The sequence below is a fragment of the Pristiophorus japonicus genome, chromosome 6 (assembly GCF_044704955.1).
Source record: "Pristiophorus japonicus isolate sPriJap1 chromosome 6, sPriJap1.hap1, whole genome shotgun sequence".
Taxonomy (NCBI): Eukaryota; Metazoa; Chordata; class Chondrichthyes; family Pristiophoridae; genus Pristiophorus; species Pristiophorus japonicus.
In genome coordinates this window covers 108,403,116-108,425,397 of record NC_091982.1, presented here as the reverse complement: position 1 = coordinate 108,425,397, position 22,282 = coordinate 108,403,116, and the positions used below count along the sequence as shown (strand labels likewise).

General features: G+C 44.9%; 1 protein-coding gene across 1 annotated transcript in view; it reads left to right on the top strand.

Moving 5' to 3' along the window:
* The window catches only part of LOC139265753 (sodium/hydrogen exchanger 2-like), a 271,688-nt gene that overhangs the window by 14,856 nt on the left and 234,550 nt on the right, over positions 1-22,282 (top strand). The window contains exon 2 of the mRNA XM_070883110.1: positions 18,522-18,985. Within this exon, the coding sequence (XP_070739211.1) occupies positions 18,522-18,985 (464 nt within the window). The remainder of the gene's footprint in view (positions 1-18,521; positions 18,986-22,282) is intronic.

Below are 22,282 nucleotides of genomic sequence, written 5' to 3'. Positions count from 1 at the left end.
AAAAATTCTAAAATATATTTTTGTTTTCTAAAACATTTAATTACGTTTAATTTCAATTAATTTTAAATATGGGGGGTGTTTTATTTATTATGCTGTGTTTCGAAGTTTTAGGGTTTTTTCTCATTGACAGTAATGGGAACTCGAACCATCAGAGCTCCCATTTTTATCAATGAGAATACTGCATCGTGATTGGTGGTCCAGGCCCACGTGACTCCAGTTTTTAAGTAAGTACCCGACAGACTTCTCCCCATGTGCTGTGCAGCAAATCTAGGCCTCCGGCCGTGATCTTACGTTCCTCTGGGACCATCAGGAATTTTCTTAGACTTTTTTTCGGGTCGGAGGCATTCGTACGAAGGAAGCCTCCAACCGCAATTTTCCCCCCAATGTCAATTTAGGATAAAAACTGAAAATGCAGGAAATATTTATCAGGTCAGGCAGCATCTGTGAAAAGGGCAACGGTGTTAACGTTTCAGGCCGATGACCTTTCATCATACCTGGAAAAAAATGAACTGCTTTTCTCTCTCCACAGATACTGCCTGAGTATTTCTAGCATTTTTTGTTTTTATTTCAGATTTCCAACATTCGCAGTATTTGCTTATGTAAATTTAGGACTTCATAAATTCTTCTTCATGTAAGGTGTAATAGAGCTGTTAATACTTAATAACTAATTAATATGTCCTTACTATACAGTATAAATGCACACGAGGCCCATACTTGCGAGAAGATCTCTCTGTGACCAGTTACCTTTATTACCAAGACCTCAAGAGATGAAGGTGGGTGGAGCTTCCCCTTTTATTCCTGAAAGTCCAGGTTAGGAGTGTCTCCCACAAGTTCACCACCTGTGGTCAGTGTTCTCAAGGTGTACAACTTAGGTCAGCTTATACATGGGTTACAATGATAGTTGAATACATGACATCACCTCCCCCCCTAAAGTCTTATTGGGATCACAGGTTAAGTCTCTCTGGTGGTTTACGCTCCCTTGTGCAGCGCCTGAGTTGGGGTCCGGTTGTTGGGCGCTGGCCTGAGTGTCTGCTGTTTGCAGTGCCTCAGGCCTGTCCAGACTGCCCACAGTGACTGGGCTCTCCTCCACTTGGTTCCGGTGTTCGGTCACCTGTGGTGAAGTAAACTCTACATCGTGTTCTTCCTCTGCTTCTTCTATGGCGTTGCTGAACCTCCTTTTAGTTTGATCCACGTGTTTGCGGCAGATTTGTCCATGGGTAAGTTTAACTACCAAAATCCTAAACCCTCTTTGGCAATCACATTGCCTGCAACCATTTGGGCCCTGCAGCATAATTAAGGACAAAAACAAGGTAATTGACATCAATACATCGCGCCCTCGCATTCCTGTCATGGTAGTCACATTGTGACTGACGCCCGCTCTCAACAATTTCTTTCATAGTAGGGTGTATAAGGGATAACCTGGTTTTGAGCGTCCTTTTCATTAGCAGCTCTGCGGGTGGAACCCCTGTGAGTGAGTGTGGTTGGGATCTATTGGCCAACAGGAGGCGTGATAAGTGGCTTTGTAGAGAACCCCCTTGGATTCTGAGCATCCCCTATTTGATTATCTGCACTGCTCGTTCCGCCTGGCTGTTTGAGACCGGCTTGAGCGGTGCCATTCTGACATGGTTGATTCCATTGCCTACCATGAAGTCCTGGAATTCAGTGCTTGTGAAGCACGGGCCAGTGTCGCTGACCAAGATGTCCGGTAGACCATCGGCGGCGAACTTTGCCCGTAGACTTTCTACTGTGGCAGAGGATGTGCTTGAATTTAAAATGGGACACTCAATCCATTTGGAGTAGGCATCTACTACAACCAAAAACATTTTTCCCATGAAAGGACCTGCGTAGTCCACATGGATGTATGACCATGGCTTGGCGGGCCAGGACCAGGGGCTGAGGGGGGCTTCCCTGGGTGCGTTGCCCAGCTGAGCACACGAGTTGCACCTGTGAACGCAAAGTTCCAGGTCTGCATCCATCCCTGGCCACTAAATGTGTGACCTGGCAATTGCCTTCATCATGACAATACCCGAGTGCTCATTGTGAAGTTCTCTGATAAACACCTCTCTGCCCTTCTGGGGCATGACTACTCGGTTTCCCCACAGGAGGCAATCGGTCTGAATCTAGAGTTCATCCTTGCACCTATGAAACGGTTTAAACTCCTCAGGGCATGCCCCGTACGTGGCTGCCCAGTCCCCATTCAGGACACATTTCTTAACTAAAGACAGTAGCGGGTCTTTATTTGTCCAGACTTTAATCTGACGGGCTGCCACAGGTGAGACTGCGCTTTTGAAAGCTTCAACAGCCATGACCATCTCAGCATCATGCTCAGCTGCCCCCTCAGTGGTGGCTAGTGGTAGCCTGCTGAGTGCATCGGCACAGTTTTCTGTGCCTGATCTCTGCCGAATTGTACAGTCATAGGCGGCTAACGTAAGTACCTACCTCTGTATGCGGGCCGATGCATTCGCATTTATGGCCTTGTTGTCGGCCAAAAGGGACGTTAGGGGTTTTTGATCTGTCTCCAGCTCAAATTTCCTGCCAAACAGGTACTGGTGCATTTTTTTTTACTGCATATACACATGCTAGCGCTTCGTTTTCTACCATCCCGTAGCCCCTTTCTGCCCGGGACAGACTTCGAGAGGCATAAGCCACAGGCTGTAACTGACCATTGGCATTCACATGCTGCAACACACACCCGACTCTATAGGGCGATGCATCACACGTTAAAACTAGTTTCTTACACGGGCCATATAACATTAACAGTTTGTTGGAGCATAACAAATTGCGTGCTCTATCAAAAGCCCTTTCCTGGCTGTCCCCCCAGACCCAATCGCGAACTTTGCGTAGGAGCACGTGTAGCGGCTCTAACAGCGTGCTCAATTTGGGAAGAAAGTTGCCAAAATAGTTCAGGAGCCCCAGGAACGAACGCCGCTCTGTTGTGTTACGGGGTCTGGGTGCTCTCTGGATCGCTTCCATTTTGGACGCAGTAGGTTTGATCCCTTCTGCTGCTACCCTCCTCCCCAGGAATTCTACCTCTGGAGCTAAGCAGACGCACTTCGGTCCAGTCTGCATAGCACCTCCTCCAGGTTGTTGAGGTGTTCTTCAGTATCGCGACCCGTGATGAGGCTATCGTCTTGAAAAACCACCATCCTTAGAATCGACTTGAGGAGGCTTTCCATATTTTGCTGAAAGATCGCGGCGGCCGAACGAATCCCGAACGGACGTCTGTTATACTCAAACAACCCCTTGTGTGTCGTGATGGTGCTCAGTTTCTTCGACTCACTCACCAGCTCCTGGGTCATGTAAGCTGAGGTCAGGTCCAATTTTTAAATAAGTTTGCCACCGGATAGCGTCACAAAGACGTCCTCTGCTCTCGGTAGCGGTCTTGGATTGACACCCGATTGCTGGTGGCCTTGTAATCACCACATATCCTGACCGACCCATCTGCCTTGAGCACCGGCATGATCGGGCTCGCCCAGTCACTGAATTTGACTGGCGAGATGATGCCTTCCCTCAGCAGGCGGTCCAATTCGCATTCTATCTTTTCCCGCATCATGTACGGCACCGCTCTGGCATTGTGGTGTACTGGCCTGGCGTCCGGGTTTATGTGAATCAATACCTTGGTCCCCATGAAGTGCCGATGCCGGTTGAAATAATGAGTCAAATTTGTCCAGGACCTGTGAGCATGATACTCGCTCCACAGAAGAAATTGCATTGACAGCGCCCCATTTCCAGTTCATGACAGCAAGCCAACTCCTCTCCAGTAGTGCGGGACCATCCCCTGGGACAATCCACAGTGGCAACCTGTTCTCCGAATCTTTGTGGGTCACGATTACTGTGGCGCTGCCTAGCACCGGAATGATCTCCTTTGTATATGTCTGTAGCAGTGTGTCAATCGGCAATAATTTTGACCTCCTGGCCTTGGACACCCACAACCTTTCGAACTGTTTGATAATCATCAGGGACTGGCTGGCCCCCGTGTCCAGCTCCATTAATACTGGGATGCCATTGAGAAGCACTTTCATCATTATCAGTGGCATTCTGGTATATGAATTCTATATGTGCTCCACATGAACTCGCTGAACTTCAGCTTCCAGCCATTTCCCCCAGTGTCCATTTGGCCTCGTAGTGCTTACATCAGGCCCATCCTCCTCGTACATCAACCTAGCTGCAGGCTTCCTGCATATATGCGCCAAATGACCGCTGACGTTGCAATTTCTGCAGATATATTGCTGATACCTGCAAACTCTGGCTGGGTGTTTTCCTTCACACCTCCAGCATGAGCCAGAGACCCCATTGTTGGAAACAAAAGGTCCATTACCAGTCGATCATCTCTGACTGTCTCTGTAACTGTCCTTAAGCGCACCATCAACAGGTGTAGATGGCCCCATTACTGGCTGCATTGTCCATTGCGATTGCATGAATCACCGTTCAGCTAGCCATTGTCTCTGTCATGCAGTCGATTGCCCTTGTCTGCCTAGAGAACTGTGTTGACTCCCTGGTCGTTTGCCGCATTTGAGCCAAGATTTTTGCCATAAATCATTCTGGTCTCTTCCTTCCCTGAGATTATTGTCTGGGCTATCAGAACCGCCGCTTCCAAGGTCAAGTCTTTGGTCTCAATCAGCTTCCTGAAAACCCCAGCGTGCCCGATGCCCTCAATAAAAAAGTCTTGCAGCATCTCCGCTCTGCATGCACCTGGGAACTTACATAGGCTCGCCAGTCGCCGGAGATCTGCCATGAAGTCTGGAACGCTTTTCCCTTCTTGCCGCTGGTGCATGTAAAACCGGTGTCTCGCCATGTGCATGCTGCTCGCCGGTTTAAGGTGTTCCCCAATCAACTTACTGAGCTCTTCGAACATCTTGTCCACCGGCTTCTCTGGCGCTAGAAGGTCCTTCATCAGGGAGTACGTTCTGGATCCACAAACCGTCAGGAGACGAGCCCTGCGTTTGTCAGCTGAATCCTGTCCCAACCATTCCTTCATGACAAAACTTTGCTGTAGTCTCTCAATAAAGTCATCCCAATCATCACCAACACAGTACCTCTCTTCTGTGCTGCTAGTGGCCATGCTCGCGTGGTTTAAATCCCAGTTTCTCATTCGCAATAATATGTTCTTACTATACACTATACAGCACACAAGACCCATACTTGCGAGACGATCACTCTGTGACCAGTTACCTTTATTACCAAGAGCTCAAGAGATGATGGTGGGTGGAGCTTCCCCTTTTATACCTGAAAGTCCAGGTTAGGAGTGTCTCCCACAGGTCGCCCCCTGTGGTCAGTGGTCTCAAGGTGTACAGCTTATACATGGGTTACAATGACAGTTGAATACATGACACTAATTTTATACAGAATACATTCTTGTGTTGTGTTACGGGGGGTGGGGGTAACTCGGAAGTTTTATAACCTGAGGGGGGTGGGGGCTGGGAATTTTTATAACATGGCGGGGTAGGGATGGGGGCTCAGTGCAAAGAGGCTGACGACCTCTGGTGAAAGACACTATATAAATGCTTTCTTGCTTTCTTCTTTCTGGGAAAGTACACAAGCTGCTTCACTGTTCTAAAACCAGTGTAGTTTTGTGTTCCATTGGAACTTCAATTATTTTGGTTTTCTTTAGTAAATATAAGTACTCAGCCACATGTTTCAGCAAACTTGCATCAATTTGATTCACTCCAGTATAATCTCATCATTAAAATGTGAAACCTTTGGAGAGTCTGGTGTTGTCTAGAGCATGCTGCATAAAAAGCAATCTGTTACAGCGATTTTTATTAACACAGTTGCAGGTAAACACAGTTACATTTGCGGGATGCATTATGTGTTTGTTTATGACCTTTTCTACATATCTACATCTCTGACAATTACAGCAACTGATTTAAAAAGATAAAATTGGATTTAAGCTGATTTTATGTCCTGTTTTACTTTCTCCATCGATTTGTTTTACACATTGCATTAGAACATGCGTCGCCCTCATTGTGGCTATTAACAACATTTAAAACAGAAATATTATACAAATCTACTGCCTCTTTCAAATCAACTTAACTGTTGAAGAAAATTTCCAAGTTTAACCCTATTACAATTTTTTATACATAAAAATATAATTGGTCACGAATATATTGATTTGAAATATTCCACATAAACAAAAACTATTACTGTCACTCTTAAAATGGACACCATGGCTATTATCTCACTCAAAATGTCTGTGCGGCAAATATCAATGAATTCCCAGTGGACCAATCTAATGGATTGGCTGTGTTTGCAGTTAATACATTTTGGACAGAGTATTTGATCCAAACTCTTGCTGATGTAAAAAGGTTAAAGGAAAATAAGTTTAAGTTCTGAGAGAAGTTTATAGGTTTCGGTGGGTTTTTTTTGGACAACATTTTGCAAAGGTTTCATTGTCTCCCCTTTTGCAATTTAAACGTAATTATTGCATTGTGATCGTAAATGTTCAAATAATGCAGCAGCATAAAACATTGTGGTAATTCATTTTGAATATAAAATTGTAATCTCATTATAAAATAAAATCTTGGCACAGAAAAGGATGTCTTAAGGGAATGAATAGTTTTGATATATGTTTGTTCTTTGCTGCAAACTTTAGCATTTCTGTCAGGAATATATAGAGCCTGTTTTACTTCACTGGGTCATTGCCAGATGTATTGAACACCAGTGCAATTCTCCCATCAATCAAACACCTCATGTACAATGAGTATATGTGAATGATAAACTATGGATGGTTTGATGTTTGGGTGTTTCATTTACTTCATTGTTCATTGGGTCAAGTTTTAATCAAAACTTCATTGTCCCGTTACTTCTGGTGATGTGCATCATGATCCCTGCAATTCTTCTTGGATATAAATGTTATTATATTTCAATGGCATCAGATGCATTCGGACTGTGTTCCAGTCTGGGCAACTGCATTGCTTCATTCCATCAATAAAATATTGCAGTGAAGAAAGTGACTTAAGTAAGAGTTCACTCAGCACCATCTGATTTCACAGTATTGATAAAAAGCAATAGGTAAAAAGAGTTGTGCAAGAACATTATGAGGGTTTATGGACAGTTCGGGTATATAAAAAGGAGATAGAGGCAAAAAAGATTTACAAGGATGATACTAGAACTGAAAGATTATACCTATCAGGAAAGATTGAACATGCTGAGGCTTTTTGTCCCTAGAAAAGAGAAGGATGAGGGTGCCCTGATAGACGTCTTTAAGATTATGAAAGGATTTGATAGGATAGACATAAAGATGTTTCCACTTTTGTGCGAGATCAGAACTAGGGGCCATGAATATAAGGTAGTCACCAATAAGTCCAATAAGTAATTCAGGAGAAAATTCTTTACCCAGAGAATGGTTAGAATGTGTAACTCACTACCACAAGGGGTAGTTGAAGTGACTAGCATAGGTGCGTTTAAGGGAAAGTTAGATAAGGAGGGAGAAAGGAATAGAAGGATATGTTGATGGGGTTAGATGATGTTGGGTGGGAGGAGGCTTGAGTTGAGCATAAACAACTGCATAGACCAGTTGGGCAGAATGGCCTGTTTCTGTGCTGTACACTTGATGTAATTCTATGTAATGGAGCCATTCACTCTTGTGCTGCGACGCCATTGCTAATACTTTCTGCTCTACTTTACAAGACATTAACTGAGTAGGTCTATACATCAGAGGAGGTAGATTCTGTGTACTTGTTATAAAATAGTCCCTACAATTTATTTTATAGAGAAACCAGAGCATACATTGGTTGGGAGTTTAGAGACATTTCTCCCGTACATTTCCATCATACTTCAGGAGTGTGATACTTTCCACTTGTCTGGATGAGTGCAGCTTCAAGAACACTGAAGAAGCTCAACACCATCCAGGACAAAGCAGTTCACTTGATCGGCAGCCCTTTCCAACATTCACTCCCTCCACCACCAGCCCACTGTGGCTGCTGTGTGTACCATCTGCAGGATGCACTGTAGCAACTTTCCAAGGCTTCTTCAACAGCAACTCAAAAACCTGTGACCTCCACCACCTAGAAGGCCAAAGATAGCAGGTGTGTGGGAATACCATCACCTCCAAATCACACACCATCCCAATTTGGTAATGTATCGCCTTTCCTTCATGGTCGCTAAGTCAAAATCCTGGAACTCCCTCCCTAACAGCACTGTGGAGTACCTTCACCACACGGACTGCTGCGGATCAAGAAGAAGGCCCACCACCACCTTCTCAAGCACAACTGGGGATGTCTAGAATTAAATGTAAATAAAATTTGAAACCTCTTTTTCAGATGTACTGCAGATTTATTGCTTATACTGTGGTACTTGTAAATCTGGTCATTCTCCAGAGGCAGTACAAGTAATTAGCATTGACAATCCCAATTACAGAATATCAAGGAATGGTGGTTGAACATCTAATAATGTTTTGTATTTTGTGTGCAAAATGCAACCTAGAACAAACCTTAACTCATTCGCACCACATTATGACACCACATGCTGCAGTCAGAACCCACTCTGCATAACAAGTAGGTGAATTCCCAGGATCAGAAATTGGTTTGGAGGAGAATGCTATCAAATAATAATACTGAGTAAATACTGTGTGATTTTTTATCGATGCACAGCTTTGGGTGCATTCACATTCAGACTTCCATGTGCAGTAAAAGGTTTGCCAAACACACAATAATGCACATGGTACCGAAACACATCATAGGTAACTTATTTGTCATTGTGTTAACAAAAATGACCCAGACATTTCATTCATTACTAAAGTTGTCTCCGGAAACACGTTGGAGATTGGCCCCCTTGTACATGCATTGCACAAGTGATGTAATCTAATGCTGGAGCATCACTGTATTTGTTTTTCTTATTTCTCGAGATTGGGGTAGAATTCTCGTGGATGTTGTCATATGTGCTTGCACCACATTCCATTCCCTGCTATTTTAATGCTAGCATTAACCCTCCACCACGAGAAACTTGGGGGTGGGGAGGGGAATTGTTCGGGGGTCAGCGGGCGTGTGGCGGGTTTGGTGGCAAAATGTTTTTTTTGACAGCAGGTCGGGACCCCGCTGTCCAACCCACCACCACCCGCCTTTCCTAAATGTTGGGTCTGTCAACGCTGAACAGACCTGACATGCAGCGGGGAGGCAATTGAGCCCATTTTTGACTTGTTTAGAAGCAGTGATATTTTACTCGTCTTTTAACTTTACCAGGTCACCCACGGATTTCATACTGCTCCTTTTTTTAAATTCATGCACGGCGTGTGGGCGTCACTGGCAAAGCCAGCATTTATTGCCCATCCCTAATTGCCCTCGAGTCAACTGAGTGGCTTACTAGGCCATTTCAGAGGGCAGTTCCAAGTCAACCAAATTGCGGCGTATCTACAGTCACATATAGGCCAGACCAGGAAATGGCATCAGATTTCCTTCCCTAAAGAACATTAGTGAACCAGATAGGTTTTTACAATAATCCGGTAGTTTCATGGTCACCATTATTGATACTAGCTTTTTATTCCAGATTTATTTAATTAACTGAATTTAAATTCCCCAACAGCGTGGTGGATTTGAACTCGTGTCTCTGGATCATTGGTCTAGGCCTCTTAAGTACCAGTACCAGTAACATAACCACTATGCCATTGATTCTGAGTAGGTGTTCATCTGAGGCGGTCGTTGAGTGGCCATTGAAACGGATGATTTGCAACAGCATTAAAACCTCACAATTTACACCTGCACACTTTCCAAGCTCAGCGACGCTTTGGTTTCTCCCCTTGGAAGATAGATTGTGCTTTACGCAGGCTGAAAATCTTTGTAGCAAACTCTCCAGCTAGGCTCACCTCATTGCAGCAACCTCTCTCACCTTTGACAGAGTGCTTCTGTCATCTCACCTTCAACTGGTATCCACTCCATCAGGATAGGAACCATTTACACTCTGTCACCTTGGCCCTCAGAATCTCACCACGATCAGCCCCAACACCAGCGTCACCAGGCACACCAGCAGCACCAACAACAACACCAACCTTCTCCGCAATCACCTGATGCTGTATCAACTCCCGACCACATTGCTGCCTGGGATGTCAGGGATTGCCTCACCGTGGCCAGATTTACTTCACTTGACGCTGTACTCCCTGGATGCCACATGATGCGCCAGGTTGGCACCACCCCACAACAACAACATAAAGCATTCCCTCAAGACCCAATCCATTCCTTTCACACCCATCACTATTGTGAGGGGTACCGTTATCTCTCACCATTCACTGCAACTCACTAAGCCACTTCCAAATGTGCACTTAGATCTATCCAAGAAAGCAAGGTGTTGAAAATAAAGGTTTCAATGTTTGACAGCACATTAACAGAAACTTCACAAGGACATTGCATAAAACACCCAAGTGCTTACCCTTGTGTGTTGTTAGTTGGTATGATTGGACTAGGATGACAGTGAATGTGAGGGGTGGCTAGTGAGATGGGGATGTGATAATGTAGATAGAGAGAGGGATGGGTGGAGGTGCAAGGTAAGTTGGTGTGAGTAAGGATGTGCAGGAGAAGGGTAGGGAAGGCAGAGTGATGGAGATGTGATGAGTGGCACAGCAGGATGAAGTTGAGTGTGGCTTTGCAGTAACATCTTCTGATCTACTGAGATCATTGAAATATTTGCACCACTGCAGCCTGGTCCTCCTGTGCAATGTGCAACCAGGCTGCATTGCTCTCCTGGGGAGGTCTCTTCCACCCATTGGAAGGGAAGAGGACCTCCCTGCATGCTGTGACTCCCTCCATAAGCCTATGGAGGGAATCATGGGAGAGCCTAGGTGCAGCCATGTACCTCTGTGCAGTGCTTGCAGCAGCTCAATGCTGTAGAACACTGACAACACAACTGTCAAACTAAATTCTCGCATGGTCCCTTTAAGGAAACTGGCTGATGATGCATTATCGAATGATGTCATCAGACCCGCTTCCTTCAGTTGGCTGGGAAAGGTGCTGAGTGGGCTTAACAAGCCCAAACAACGTAAAATCATTTTGGACAGCGGGCTAGAGCCAACAGCGAGGTTGGGACTTGCCACCGACCCTGGCTGCTCCAGACCCGCTGAGGTAGGGGAAATTGTGGCCTTAATGTGGCTGTGTTAAACCTGCATACAAGGACATTGCCACCAGGGATGTCTATCGTATTGACAGGCCTTTTAACTTGAATAGCTTGTATCCTCTTTTCCAAATGGAATGTTATCAGTACTTTGGGATGGTTCAATATAGACCTAGAACTAATAATGTTGATCATATACTGACTCCAAATACAGAGATTTATGCAGATCTATTTTACACTTGTATCATGATTATGATGCAAAATCACAAAGTTTTTTCGGTCCTGCTTGAATCAACAGTTTAAGCTGTAACACTGCCACTCTTCACTGAGTGGAATATATATCATTTGTCTGGATTTCCAAATTCATCGATTCTCTCACCATTCAGTTCTCACCATTCAGTTTAGAAATTTAAGCTGATTATGATTATACTGCTCTCAGTTGGTCTATTTTTCAGTGTTTCTGTGTTCGGTGAGGTGAAGCCTATCGGTGTTTTTGTGTCCAGTGAGGTGAGGGATATCCATGTTTTTGTGTCCCATGAGGTGAGGGATATCAGTGTGGCACCGTGGAGCGAACACTTTTTTGGCTCCCACTTTCTAGAATTGAGCAGTCCCCATACTGTTATAACGCCGACTGGAGGCAGAGTAAAGCTCGCTCTACAACATGCACTGTGATTCTGATAGCACTCCCCATGCATAGGAAGACATCTCAAAGTCACTGATGGATGGCAGGCAGAATGGAAAGTCAATTTGATGGGGCATGGTTGAGCTTGGAAATCAAGGGAACGATGGGAGCGCTGGAATCTGCGGGCCATGCGTTCTCGATGGAGTTTATCGATAGTGATGGCCGACTAAATCTTGAGGTGTTAGGTGCATGGAGTGGCAGAAATGGACAAAGGGCAAGTAAGGTAATGTTGCAGGAAGTGGAAGGAAGTGTTCTTGGTAGCAGAATGAATGTGGGAAATTATCAGGATCAAACTGCATGTCACACATTCTGACTCGCGTTGAGGTCCAGTGAGAGAGGTTGATGGAGTCAATGCCAGAGGCATGTAGGTGCTGGTAGGAATGGAAGAGAAAGTCATTAGCTTTGCCAGAGGAAAGTTTGGCTCTTCCAGGTCTCAGTGTCAGACAGGCAGTTGGAGAATGTAGCAACAGCCTTTAGAGCAAGTGGAGAGAATTTCATTGGCATAGATGTGGAAGCTGACCCCAAGCTTCCAGATCATATCACTGTGGGGTAGCATGTAAATGAAGAGGAATCATGGATGGGGCCTTGAAGGGCACTGAAGTGAATGTGTGAGCAGAGGAAGAGAAGCCAGGCTCAACAATGAAGTTAAACCATATCATCAGAAAAATATTCCCTACTCCACAGATACTATTACGGACTTTCTGCTTTACACAAGTAATATTGTGCTGAGTTCTGTGTGGTTTTATTCTACAGGCCCACACCTATCAATACTTGCCAAATTCATTGTGTTTTGGATTCTTACGAAGAAGGGTGCTAAAACTCTTTCGCTGGAGTATTTTCAGTTGAAGTTATCCATCTTCTGCTGGGAGAAACCTTTGCTTATTCTGCCAGTATGACTAGTGAATGTGCAGCAGAGAATAAGATCAATGCAGGGAATAATGGTAAAACAATTAAATTAAAGGCTGTTTATCTGAATACATGAAGCATTTCTAACGAGACAGATGAACTAGTGGCACAAATAGAGATAAATGTGTTTTATCTAATAGCCATTACACAAGATGTGGTTGCAAGGGTGACCTGCCTAAGTCCGAAAATGGAGCATTAAATTTAAATAAAGCCAATTATATCGGTATGAGAGGCGAGCTGGCAACGGCAGATTTGAAAAATAGGTTGAAAGGTATGGTGGTATATTACCAATGGCTAGCATTTAAATAAATACTTCATAATTCGCAACAAAAATAGATTCCATTGAGAAACAAAAACTCCACAGGAAAAGTGATCCATCCGTGGCTAACTAAAGAAGTTAAGAATAGCATTAGATTGAAAGAAGAAGCTTATAATGTTGCTTATAATGAGGATTGGGAGAGTTTCGGAAACCAGCAAAGGTCTCTTGATAAAAAGAGAAAAAAATAAAATGTGAGAGAAAACTAGCAAGAAATATAAAAACAGATTGTAAGAGCTTCTACAAGTATGTAAAAATGAAGAGAGTAGCAAAAGTAAACATTGGTCCCTTAGAGGTTGATTCAGGAGATATTATTACTGGCAATAAGGAAATGGCAGTAACGTTAACAAAATATTTTGTATCAATCTTCACAGTAGAAGACACAAAAAGCATACCAAAAATAGTAGGGAACCAAGGATCTAATGAGGGTAACCTAATTAATATAAGTAGAGAAAAAGTACCAGAGAAACTAATGCAACTAGAAGCCGACTAATCCCCTGGACTTGATGGCCTATATCCTAGGGTTCTAAAAGAGGTGGCTGCAGAGATAGTGGATGCATTGGTTTTGATCTTTCCAAAATTCCCTAGTATCTAGAACGGTCCCAGCGGATTGGAAGGTAGCAAATGTAATACCGCTATTCAAGAAAGGAGGGAGAGAGAAAACAGGGAACTACAGGCCAGTTAGCCTGACATCAATCATCAGGAAAATGCTGGAATCCATTGTTAAGGAAGTGGTATCAGGGTACTTAGAAAATCATAACATGATTAGGCAGAGTCAACATGGTTTTATGAAAGGGAAATCATGTTTGACAAATTTATTAAAGTTTTTTGAGGATGGAACTACCAGGATAGATAAAGGGGAACCAGTGGATGTAGTGTATTTGGATTTCCAAAAGGCATTCAATAAAGTACCACACAAGATAAGGGGTCATGGGGTTGGGAGTAATATAATAGCATGGATAGAGGATTGGTTAGTGGACAGATAACAGAGAGTAGGCATAAACGGATATTTTTCAGGTTGGCAGGCTGACAAGGATCTGCGGGCTGAGCTATTTACAATCTATATTAATAATCTAGATGAAGGGACTGAGTGTAATGTAGAAAAGTTAGCTGATGATACAAAGCTAGGTGGGACAATAAACTGTGAGAAGAACACAAAGGGGCCGAAATTGCCCCCCGCCCGAAAGGGCCACACGTACCCCGTTTCTATGGTTTTTACCGCCATGCTGGTTGAGGTCGCACCTTGAGTGAAATTCCTTTCTTTTTTTTCACTCAGATCCGGAAATCGCTCTTAATGGGTGCGGATATGCGGTGGTGAAATGGGGGCAGAATTTAGGAGCAGTGCGGAGTGGCCGTTGTGATGATGTCATCACGGCACCGCGTCACCATGGCTCTCCTCTTAAAGGCGAGAGCCTGTGCGATCTTAAAACTTCGGTCCACTGGGCCACCAGAGAGGGTTTCGGCTGGGCCAACGGCCTGGCAGCCAAGAGGGGGTGCCAGGTTGCCTGTTGGCAACCCAGCCGAACCCGGGGGCATAATTGTCAGGCCGACATTACAGTCGGCCGACAAAAAAAAAACATGGTGGCAGCGGCAATGCATCCTCCCCTTTAAGGGGAGCTACACCGCCATTGCAGAAGGCCTCACTCTCACTGGACCACCGCGAAAAAACTTGTTTTGGTACCGCTGGGCGGGCTGAAGATTTTCACGGGAATGTCGCCATTGTAAGGGTAGATCAGTGGTGCACACTGTGATGACGCACTTAGCATGGATAGGCAGCAGCGGAGCGCTGTGAGGGGAGCAGGTCACCGCCGGAATAACACGGGAGTGGAATTTTGATAATGGCGGCCATTACACGAAAAGTCGGCGGTCATTGCACTCCTCAGCATTGCCGCTGCTTTCCGGTGTTAAGAGGCCTTAAGGAAAGGGGCAATTTTGGCCCCAAAGAGTCTGCAAAGAGATATAGGTAAACTAAGTGAGTGGGCAGTAAAGTTGCAGATGGAGTATAACGTTGGGAAATGTGAGGTTATTCACTTTGGTAGGAAGAATAGAAAACAGAATATTTTTTAAACAGTGAGAAACTTTTAAATGTTGGTATTCAGAGAGATTTGGGTGTCCTTGTGCAAGAAACACAGAAAGCTAGCAAGCAATAAGGAAGGTAAATGGCATGTTGTCCTTTATTGTAGGGGGTTTGGAATATAAGAGTAAGGAAGTCTTGCTACAGTTGTACAGGGCCTTGTTAAGAGCACACCTGGAATACTGTGCACAGTTTTGGTCTCCTTATCTAAGGAATTATATACTTGTCTTGTAGGCGGTGTAACGGAGGTTCACAAGATTGATTCCTGGGATGAGAGACTGTGTAGAATGGGCCTATACTCTCTGGAGTTTAGAAGATTAAGGGATGATCTCATTGAAACATACAAGATTCTGAAGGGGATTGACAGGGTAAATGCTGAAAGGTTCTTTCCCTGGCTAGAGTGCCTGGAACTAGGGAGCATAGCCTCAGGATAAGGGGTAGGCCATTTAAGACCGAGATGAGGAGGAGTTTTTTCACTCAGCGGGTTGTGAATCTTTTGAATTCTCTGCCCCAGAGGGCTATGGATGCTGATTGGGTGAGTATATTCAAGGCTGAGATAGAAAAATATTTGGACTCTGCTGGTATCAAGGGATATGGGGATAGGATAGGGAAGTGGAATTGAGGTCAATGATCAGCCATGATATTGAATGGCGGAACAGCCTCGAGGGGCCGTATGCCCCACTCCTGCTCCTATTTCTTACGTTCTTAAATCTGACTGCTCCAGAGGCGGCAGTAATAACGCCTGTGTCACACTCCGCAATTACCTGACCGAGCACCGAACTGGGAAAGGTAACAGCAAAGGCCACTAAGTTTGCTATTGAGAGGGGTAACAGAGCTCATACCAAAATGACCTGTACACCGAGGTTAATCAGCGTTTGAATCTTCAGCGTGACTCCATTACTTCAAGAGCAGCTTCGCTTTCCCCACAGGGAGCTGGGCATAAAAATCCCTGGTTGTGACAGATTGGAGGTAAATGAGGGGCATGCCACAGTCAGCTGCTGATAGCTGTAACTGTTGCCATGGTGACAATGGCCTCTTGTGCTTCCACAATAGCTCATGCAATGTGCAACACTCTTTAGGTTCTGTGAGACTTAGGTAGAGCATTCTTCGATTACACCACCCCCCTCCGCTAGCCCGCCACCCATTGCTTCAGTCAGACCCCTGCTGATTGTGCATTGGAGAAAGAATAAGCCTTGGCCAGTTGCTAAGCAGTTGTCAGTGTGAGGGTTCGTTAGCAATTGTTTAATTAACCTTAAGAAGCAGTGGGCGCAGGTTAGCATCCAGAATGTTCATGGAAGCTATGCATGTTTTCACCAGGCAGAAAGCTAAAAATAACATCAGTATTAGCAGCAGATTCTGCTACAGCTTTCTCTCAAGTTTCCGTCCCATTTTACCGCCCATCTCCACGGCAACTAAAAACATGAAGTATGGTTGATACAGCGGCAGAAAGACGTGACCCATCTTGTTCTTTGGACTGGGTTCACATCCCAGGCCTCGGAGGTCTGAGGACAACATGCCAATCTCCATCACTGAGCAATCGCTCAGTTCACCTATCGTTGCATGTAATTTATCTGCAAGAACATTTACCTCAGCGCGGCTGTGAAACGTCATAATCAGAAAAGGCTATGATCGCCAGAAACCATGAAATAATGGCATTCCCAAGGGGATCAGCATCATAATTGTTCAGCAGCTCGATTGTGCTTTGTCCAAGAGGTACAGGCATTGGCACAAGAGCTGAATGACTAGGAACAAAAACAGAAGGAACTTACATTTATATAGCACCTTTCATGACCTGGGATTTAAAGCCAATTAAATAGTTTTGAAGTTTAATTACTGTTGTAATGTAGAAAATGCGGCTGCCAATTTTGCACACACCAATGAGTTAATGACCAGATCATCTGCTTTAGTCATTTTTGTTGCGGGATAAATTTTGCCCAGGACACTGGGGAGAATTCCCCTACTCTTCTTCGACTAGTGCCATGGGATCATTACGTCAACCTAAGATGACAGACAGTGCCTCAGTTTAACATTTTATCCGAAAAAGGATAGTTCTGACCGTGAAGCGCTCCCTCACTACTGCACTGGAGTGTCAGTCGAGAGTACGTGCTCAAGTGCCTGGAGCGAGATTAGCTTTCTTTTGCATTACAGCAGCACTTGATTGATTGTGGCAACAAGGAGCCATTGCAAAACTGAGCTCAATGGGGTTGACAGGAAAAGCCCACCAGTGGCTGGAGTCTTTTCTTCAAATCCAACTTGAGATCATTCCTCCCAATATCAGATAACTATTTTCCAATAGTCAAAAATGCTGGAAGCACGCATCGAGTCAGTCTGTACCTGTGAAGCAAACAGAGAAATTAACGTTACTGGTGCAGACTCTTCAGAATTGAAAAAGAGGAGGCAGACAGGTGTAATATTCCACTTCAAAATCTGATGGCGTGGGATGGGTGGAATTTGGAATTATAGTTAATGAAATTGTCAAGAACTTGAAGCAGTAATGACAGTCTTCAATGTGGCCTGACATAATCATACTCACTTAATCATACTGTTCCACCAACGTCCCAGACTACTCCAAACATTCACTATCTCCACAACGGCACACCATGGCTGCAGTGTGCACCATCTACAACATGCACTGCAGCAACTCGCCAAGGCTTCTTCAGCAGCATCTCCCAAACTTGTGACCTCTATCACCTAGAAGGACAAGGGCAGCAGGCGCATGGGAACACCACTACCTCCAACTTTCCCTCCAAATCACACACCATTCTGACTTGGAAGTATATTGCCATTCCTTCATCGTCACTGGGTCAAAATCCTGCAACTTCCTCCTCAACAGCACTGTGGAAGGGTTCAAGAAGGCGGCTCACCATCACCTTCTCAAGGGCAATTAGAGATGGGCAATAAACACTGGGCTTGCCAGCGATGTCCACATCCCATGAATGAATTTTGAAAAATGTAGCATAAGAGATGGTCCATGACAGGGCCTGAGTAGGACTGGGAGCAAGAGTGTTAAACATACCCTCCAAAACAGCAGGCACAGCTGGTATTGTTACACCTGTCCACTCCTTGTATTCAGTTTTGAGGAAGGGTTCACACCCGAAACATTAACTTATCTATCTCTCTCTCCACAGGTGCTGACTGACCTGCTATGTGTTTCCTGCAATTTCATTTATATTTCAGATTTCCAGTGACTGTAGTATATTTGTTGTCGCAACTTCCAAAGCAGATTTCAAGCTTACAGGGAAAACGGGCAAAAATAATTGATGGTGATATACTTGAATGTCAATGACTTTTTGTGGTAGCTCTTTTAAAAATTGCCTGCTGAGTTTCAGATGTGAAGTTGTATACAAACAGCACAATACTTTATTTTCGCAGCTATCTGGGAGATTGCTTGAGATGTAAACTGTGACTACACATTCAATGTTATTGTTGGTTTCAATAGTATTCCTTTCAGTTTTAAAATTCCCAGGAGAACTGAATTGACTTTTTTTCTTTCAATCCCTATTCAGGATTTCATCTCTACATCAAGCTGCCTTCCATTGTCCCTGAAAGCTGCCTGCTCATAATCGTGGGCCTGATAATGGGCGGAATAATCTACGGAGTGAATGGGAGATCGGCGCCAGTCATGAGCACTGACATCTTTTTTCTTTACCTGCTCCCACCAATCGTACTCGATGCAGGCTACTTCATGCCGAGTAGGCCCTTCTTTGAGAACATTGGAACAATCCTTTGGTACGCAGTTGTGGGAACCATGTGGAATGTGTTCGGTATTGGCTTGTCGCTCTACGGGATTTGCCAGATTGAATCTTTTGGCCTGAAGGATATTTCCTTGCTCTACAATTTGCTGTTCGGCAGTCTGATTGCGGCTGTGGACCCAGTGGCCGTGCTGTCCGTCTTTGAGGAGATTCATGTAAACGAGCAGCTGCACATTCTGGTCTTCGGTGAATCGCTCCTCAATGATGCCGTCACAGTGGTAAGTAGTCCTGTAAGTGAGCAGCTTTGGAGCGCACTTTTACATTGGAGCAAGCAAGAGGTGTTTAAGTCTTGGTTAGTACGATAGTTCTTAGATTCAGTCTTCTGTTTAGACAGAAAAAGATACGCATTGTAGAATAACCGTTGTCCATACCATATATAGAATCATAGAAATTTACAGCACATGAGGAGGCTATTCAGCCCATCTTGCCTGTGCTGGCAAGAGCACTTATGTTTAGTCCCACATCCCTGCTTTTTATCCTAAACCTTGTAAGTTCCTCATCCCCAAGTTCCTGAAAATATCCCCTTTTAAAATCAGCTTCCACCAAATCTTCAGGTCGAACATTCCAGATCCCGACAACTCTGAGTGAAAACATTTCTCCCCATCAGCCCCCCTACATCTTTTGCTAATGATTTTAAATCGATGACTTCTGGTTATTGACCCACGCGGCAGAGGGAATATTTTTTCCCCAGTCACTCTATTAAAACCTCTCATCATCTCGTAAACCTTTATCAGGTCACCTCTTGTCCTTATCTGTTCCAAGGAGAATTGTTCTAACTTTTCAAACCACTCCTGATAATAGAAGTCCCTCATCCCCGGTAACATCCTGATACCTTTCTGAGGTCTTGACACCTTTCCAGAAGTATGGTGCCCAGAATTGTCCACGATTGTCCAGCTGAGGCCTAACTAGTGATTCATAAAGTTCTAGCACAATCGCTGCTTTTATATTCTATGGGGCTGAAATTGTCCCTCTCAGAAAATCCCACCCGGAGGCGTTAAAGGGCTTTCGCCTGTGCGCGGTGGCCAGAGTGCCCCCATCCCCGGAATTGCCCCTGGGGTTCTGCCGGTAATAAGTAGTTTGCACCACACCCCGCGATTAGCGCACCGATGTGGCACACACAGGGCGATGACATCATTGCCGTGCTCGGCGATCCCTTATCACCCCACGCCGACCCCTTTGAGCTGCTCAGGGGAAATTGTTCTGTGGGACGTAAGGGCTCCGCAGGGCGATGCCATCGACAGGTTCGCGGTACGAGAAGCCAAGGTAGCTGTGGTGCCCCGGCCACCCTTAAAGGAAAGGTGATAGCGTGGCAGCCACCATCTTTTTTCTGTCAGACGACTTTTCAGTCGGCCTGACAATGGTGGCCACTGGTGTGGCCGGGCCGCCAACCTGCAGACCGGCACCCCCCCTTGGGTGCCAGGCCGCTGGCCCGGCAGACACCCTCCATGGTAGCCTAGTGGGCACCACTAAAGAGGCTGCAGAGTTCGCAGCGGCTCTTCCCTTTAAAAGGGATGGGAAATTGTGAAGTGTCAGTGTGCTGCGGCACGTCCATGTCGCGCTGACATCAACAGTGCGGCACTCATGTGCTGAGCGTGCGCTACTCGTAATGCACCGCAAACGCCCTGCGAGCGTCGCAAGAAGGGCTGGTGGCGGCCAAGTTTCATATTATCTGCAAACTTTATAATGTTGTTTCCTACACCAGAGTTCAGGTCATTTATAAAAATGCAAAGAGTACTGGACCCAAAACTGTCCCTTGGGGAACACCACTGCAAACCACCTCCCAGTCTGTAAAACATCCATCCACCAGCACCCTCTGCTTCCTGTCACTGAGCCAATGGTTTCCAATAAATTCCTCACCACCGATGTTAGGCTGACTTCCCGCGCCAGCGCTAAAATATCAGATAATCCGAATTGACCGACCCAAACCCAGCGCGGGGCAATCTCGGCCCCTATCGCTCTATTTATAATCCCAAGGCACCCATATGCTTTTTTAACTGCCTCAGCTTGCCCTGCCACCTTTAAGGATTTGTGTTTATGGACACCAAGGTCTCTCTGCTCAGCTACCCTTTCCAAAACCATGCCATTTATTGTATACTGCCTGTCCATAGTAGTCCTCCCGAAGTGCATCACTTCACACTTCTCCCCATTGCACTCCATGTGTCATTTTACCATCCTGTCTATGTCATCCTGAGGTCTACACCTATCCCCATCACTATCTATTATGTTGCCAAGTTTCATATCATCTGCAAACTTTATAATGTTGCTTCCGACACCAGAGTTCAGGTCATTTATAAAAATTGCAAAGAATACTAGACCCAAAACTGTCCCTTGGGGAACACCACTGCAAACCACCTCCCAGTCTGTAAAACATCCATCCACCAGCACCCTCTGCTTCCTGTCACTGAGCCAATGGTTTCCAATAAATTCCTCACCACCGATGTTAGGCTGACTGCCCTATAGTTTCCTGATTTATCCCTCTATCCTTTCTTCAATAGTGATATAACATGAACAACCCTCCAGTCCTCCAGCACTACTGCCGTATCCAATGACAAAACAATGGCAGATGTTCTGGAATAAAATGTATTTAGAGCACAACATTGGTAAATATTTCAGAACATTTATCCCTGACAAGAGCATTATTTGTTACCTGTGATCTTTGTATTAGAGACTAAAATGGAGAACACCAGGAATTCAAAGTAATGGAAGTGCATCTGCTACTTAATGCTATTAGGGGAAAACATAGGCACATTCACAGGCAGTTTTACAAAGGATGGGCCTACACACAACAACAACTTACCGTTATATAGCACCTCTAACATAGCAATAATCCCAAGGTGCTTCACAGGAGCTTTATCAAATACAATTTGACACAAGCCACATAAGGAGATATTAGGATAGGTGAGCAAAAGCGTGGTCAAAGAGGTAGGTTTTAAGGGGCATCTTAAAAGAAGAGAGAGAGGAAGAGAGAGAGGAGGTGAGATTTAGGGAGGGGATTCCAGAGCTTAGGTCCTTGGTAGCTGAAGGCACGGCCGCCAATCATTGAAGCGCAAAAGGTCAGAATTGAAGTAGCGCAGAAAACTCAGCCAGCACACAAACGAAAGCATTGCCCAGTAAATCTGATTCTGATGTTTTTTTGAACATCTGTCTCATTTTATGGATTTTTTTTTGTATTTGTTTCCTTGGCTGACTGGGAGCAAAAAACACCTGCAGTGATCTATCAGCTGGAAGAAATGTCACTTTCTCAAGACTTGCAGTGTGTTCGCTGCTCTGCTTTAGTATCAGGCAGCCTTTACACTCAGTGGAAAGTTATGTGCATTCCAATCACTGACGCAACAATAGGCTATAAATTACTGTTGGTGATATTTGTTGAAACATTTATATGACCTTCCTCTTCGCTATTTTTAACAGGAAGGCCCTGGAATTAATCCCATTCTATGCTGAGTTAGCTAATCTTAACCAGGCCAGTGGTAAAAATGCTACAATTGGTCCTCTGCACCCCTTTATATAGCACCTTT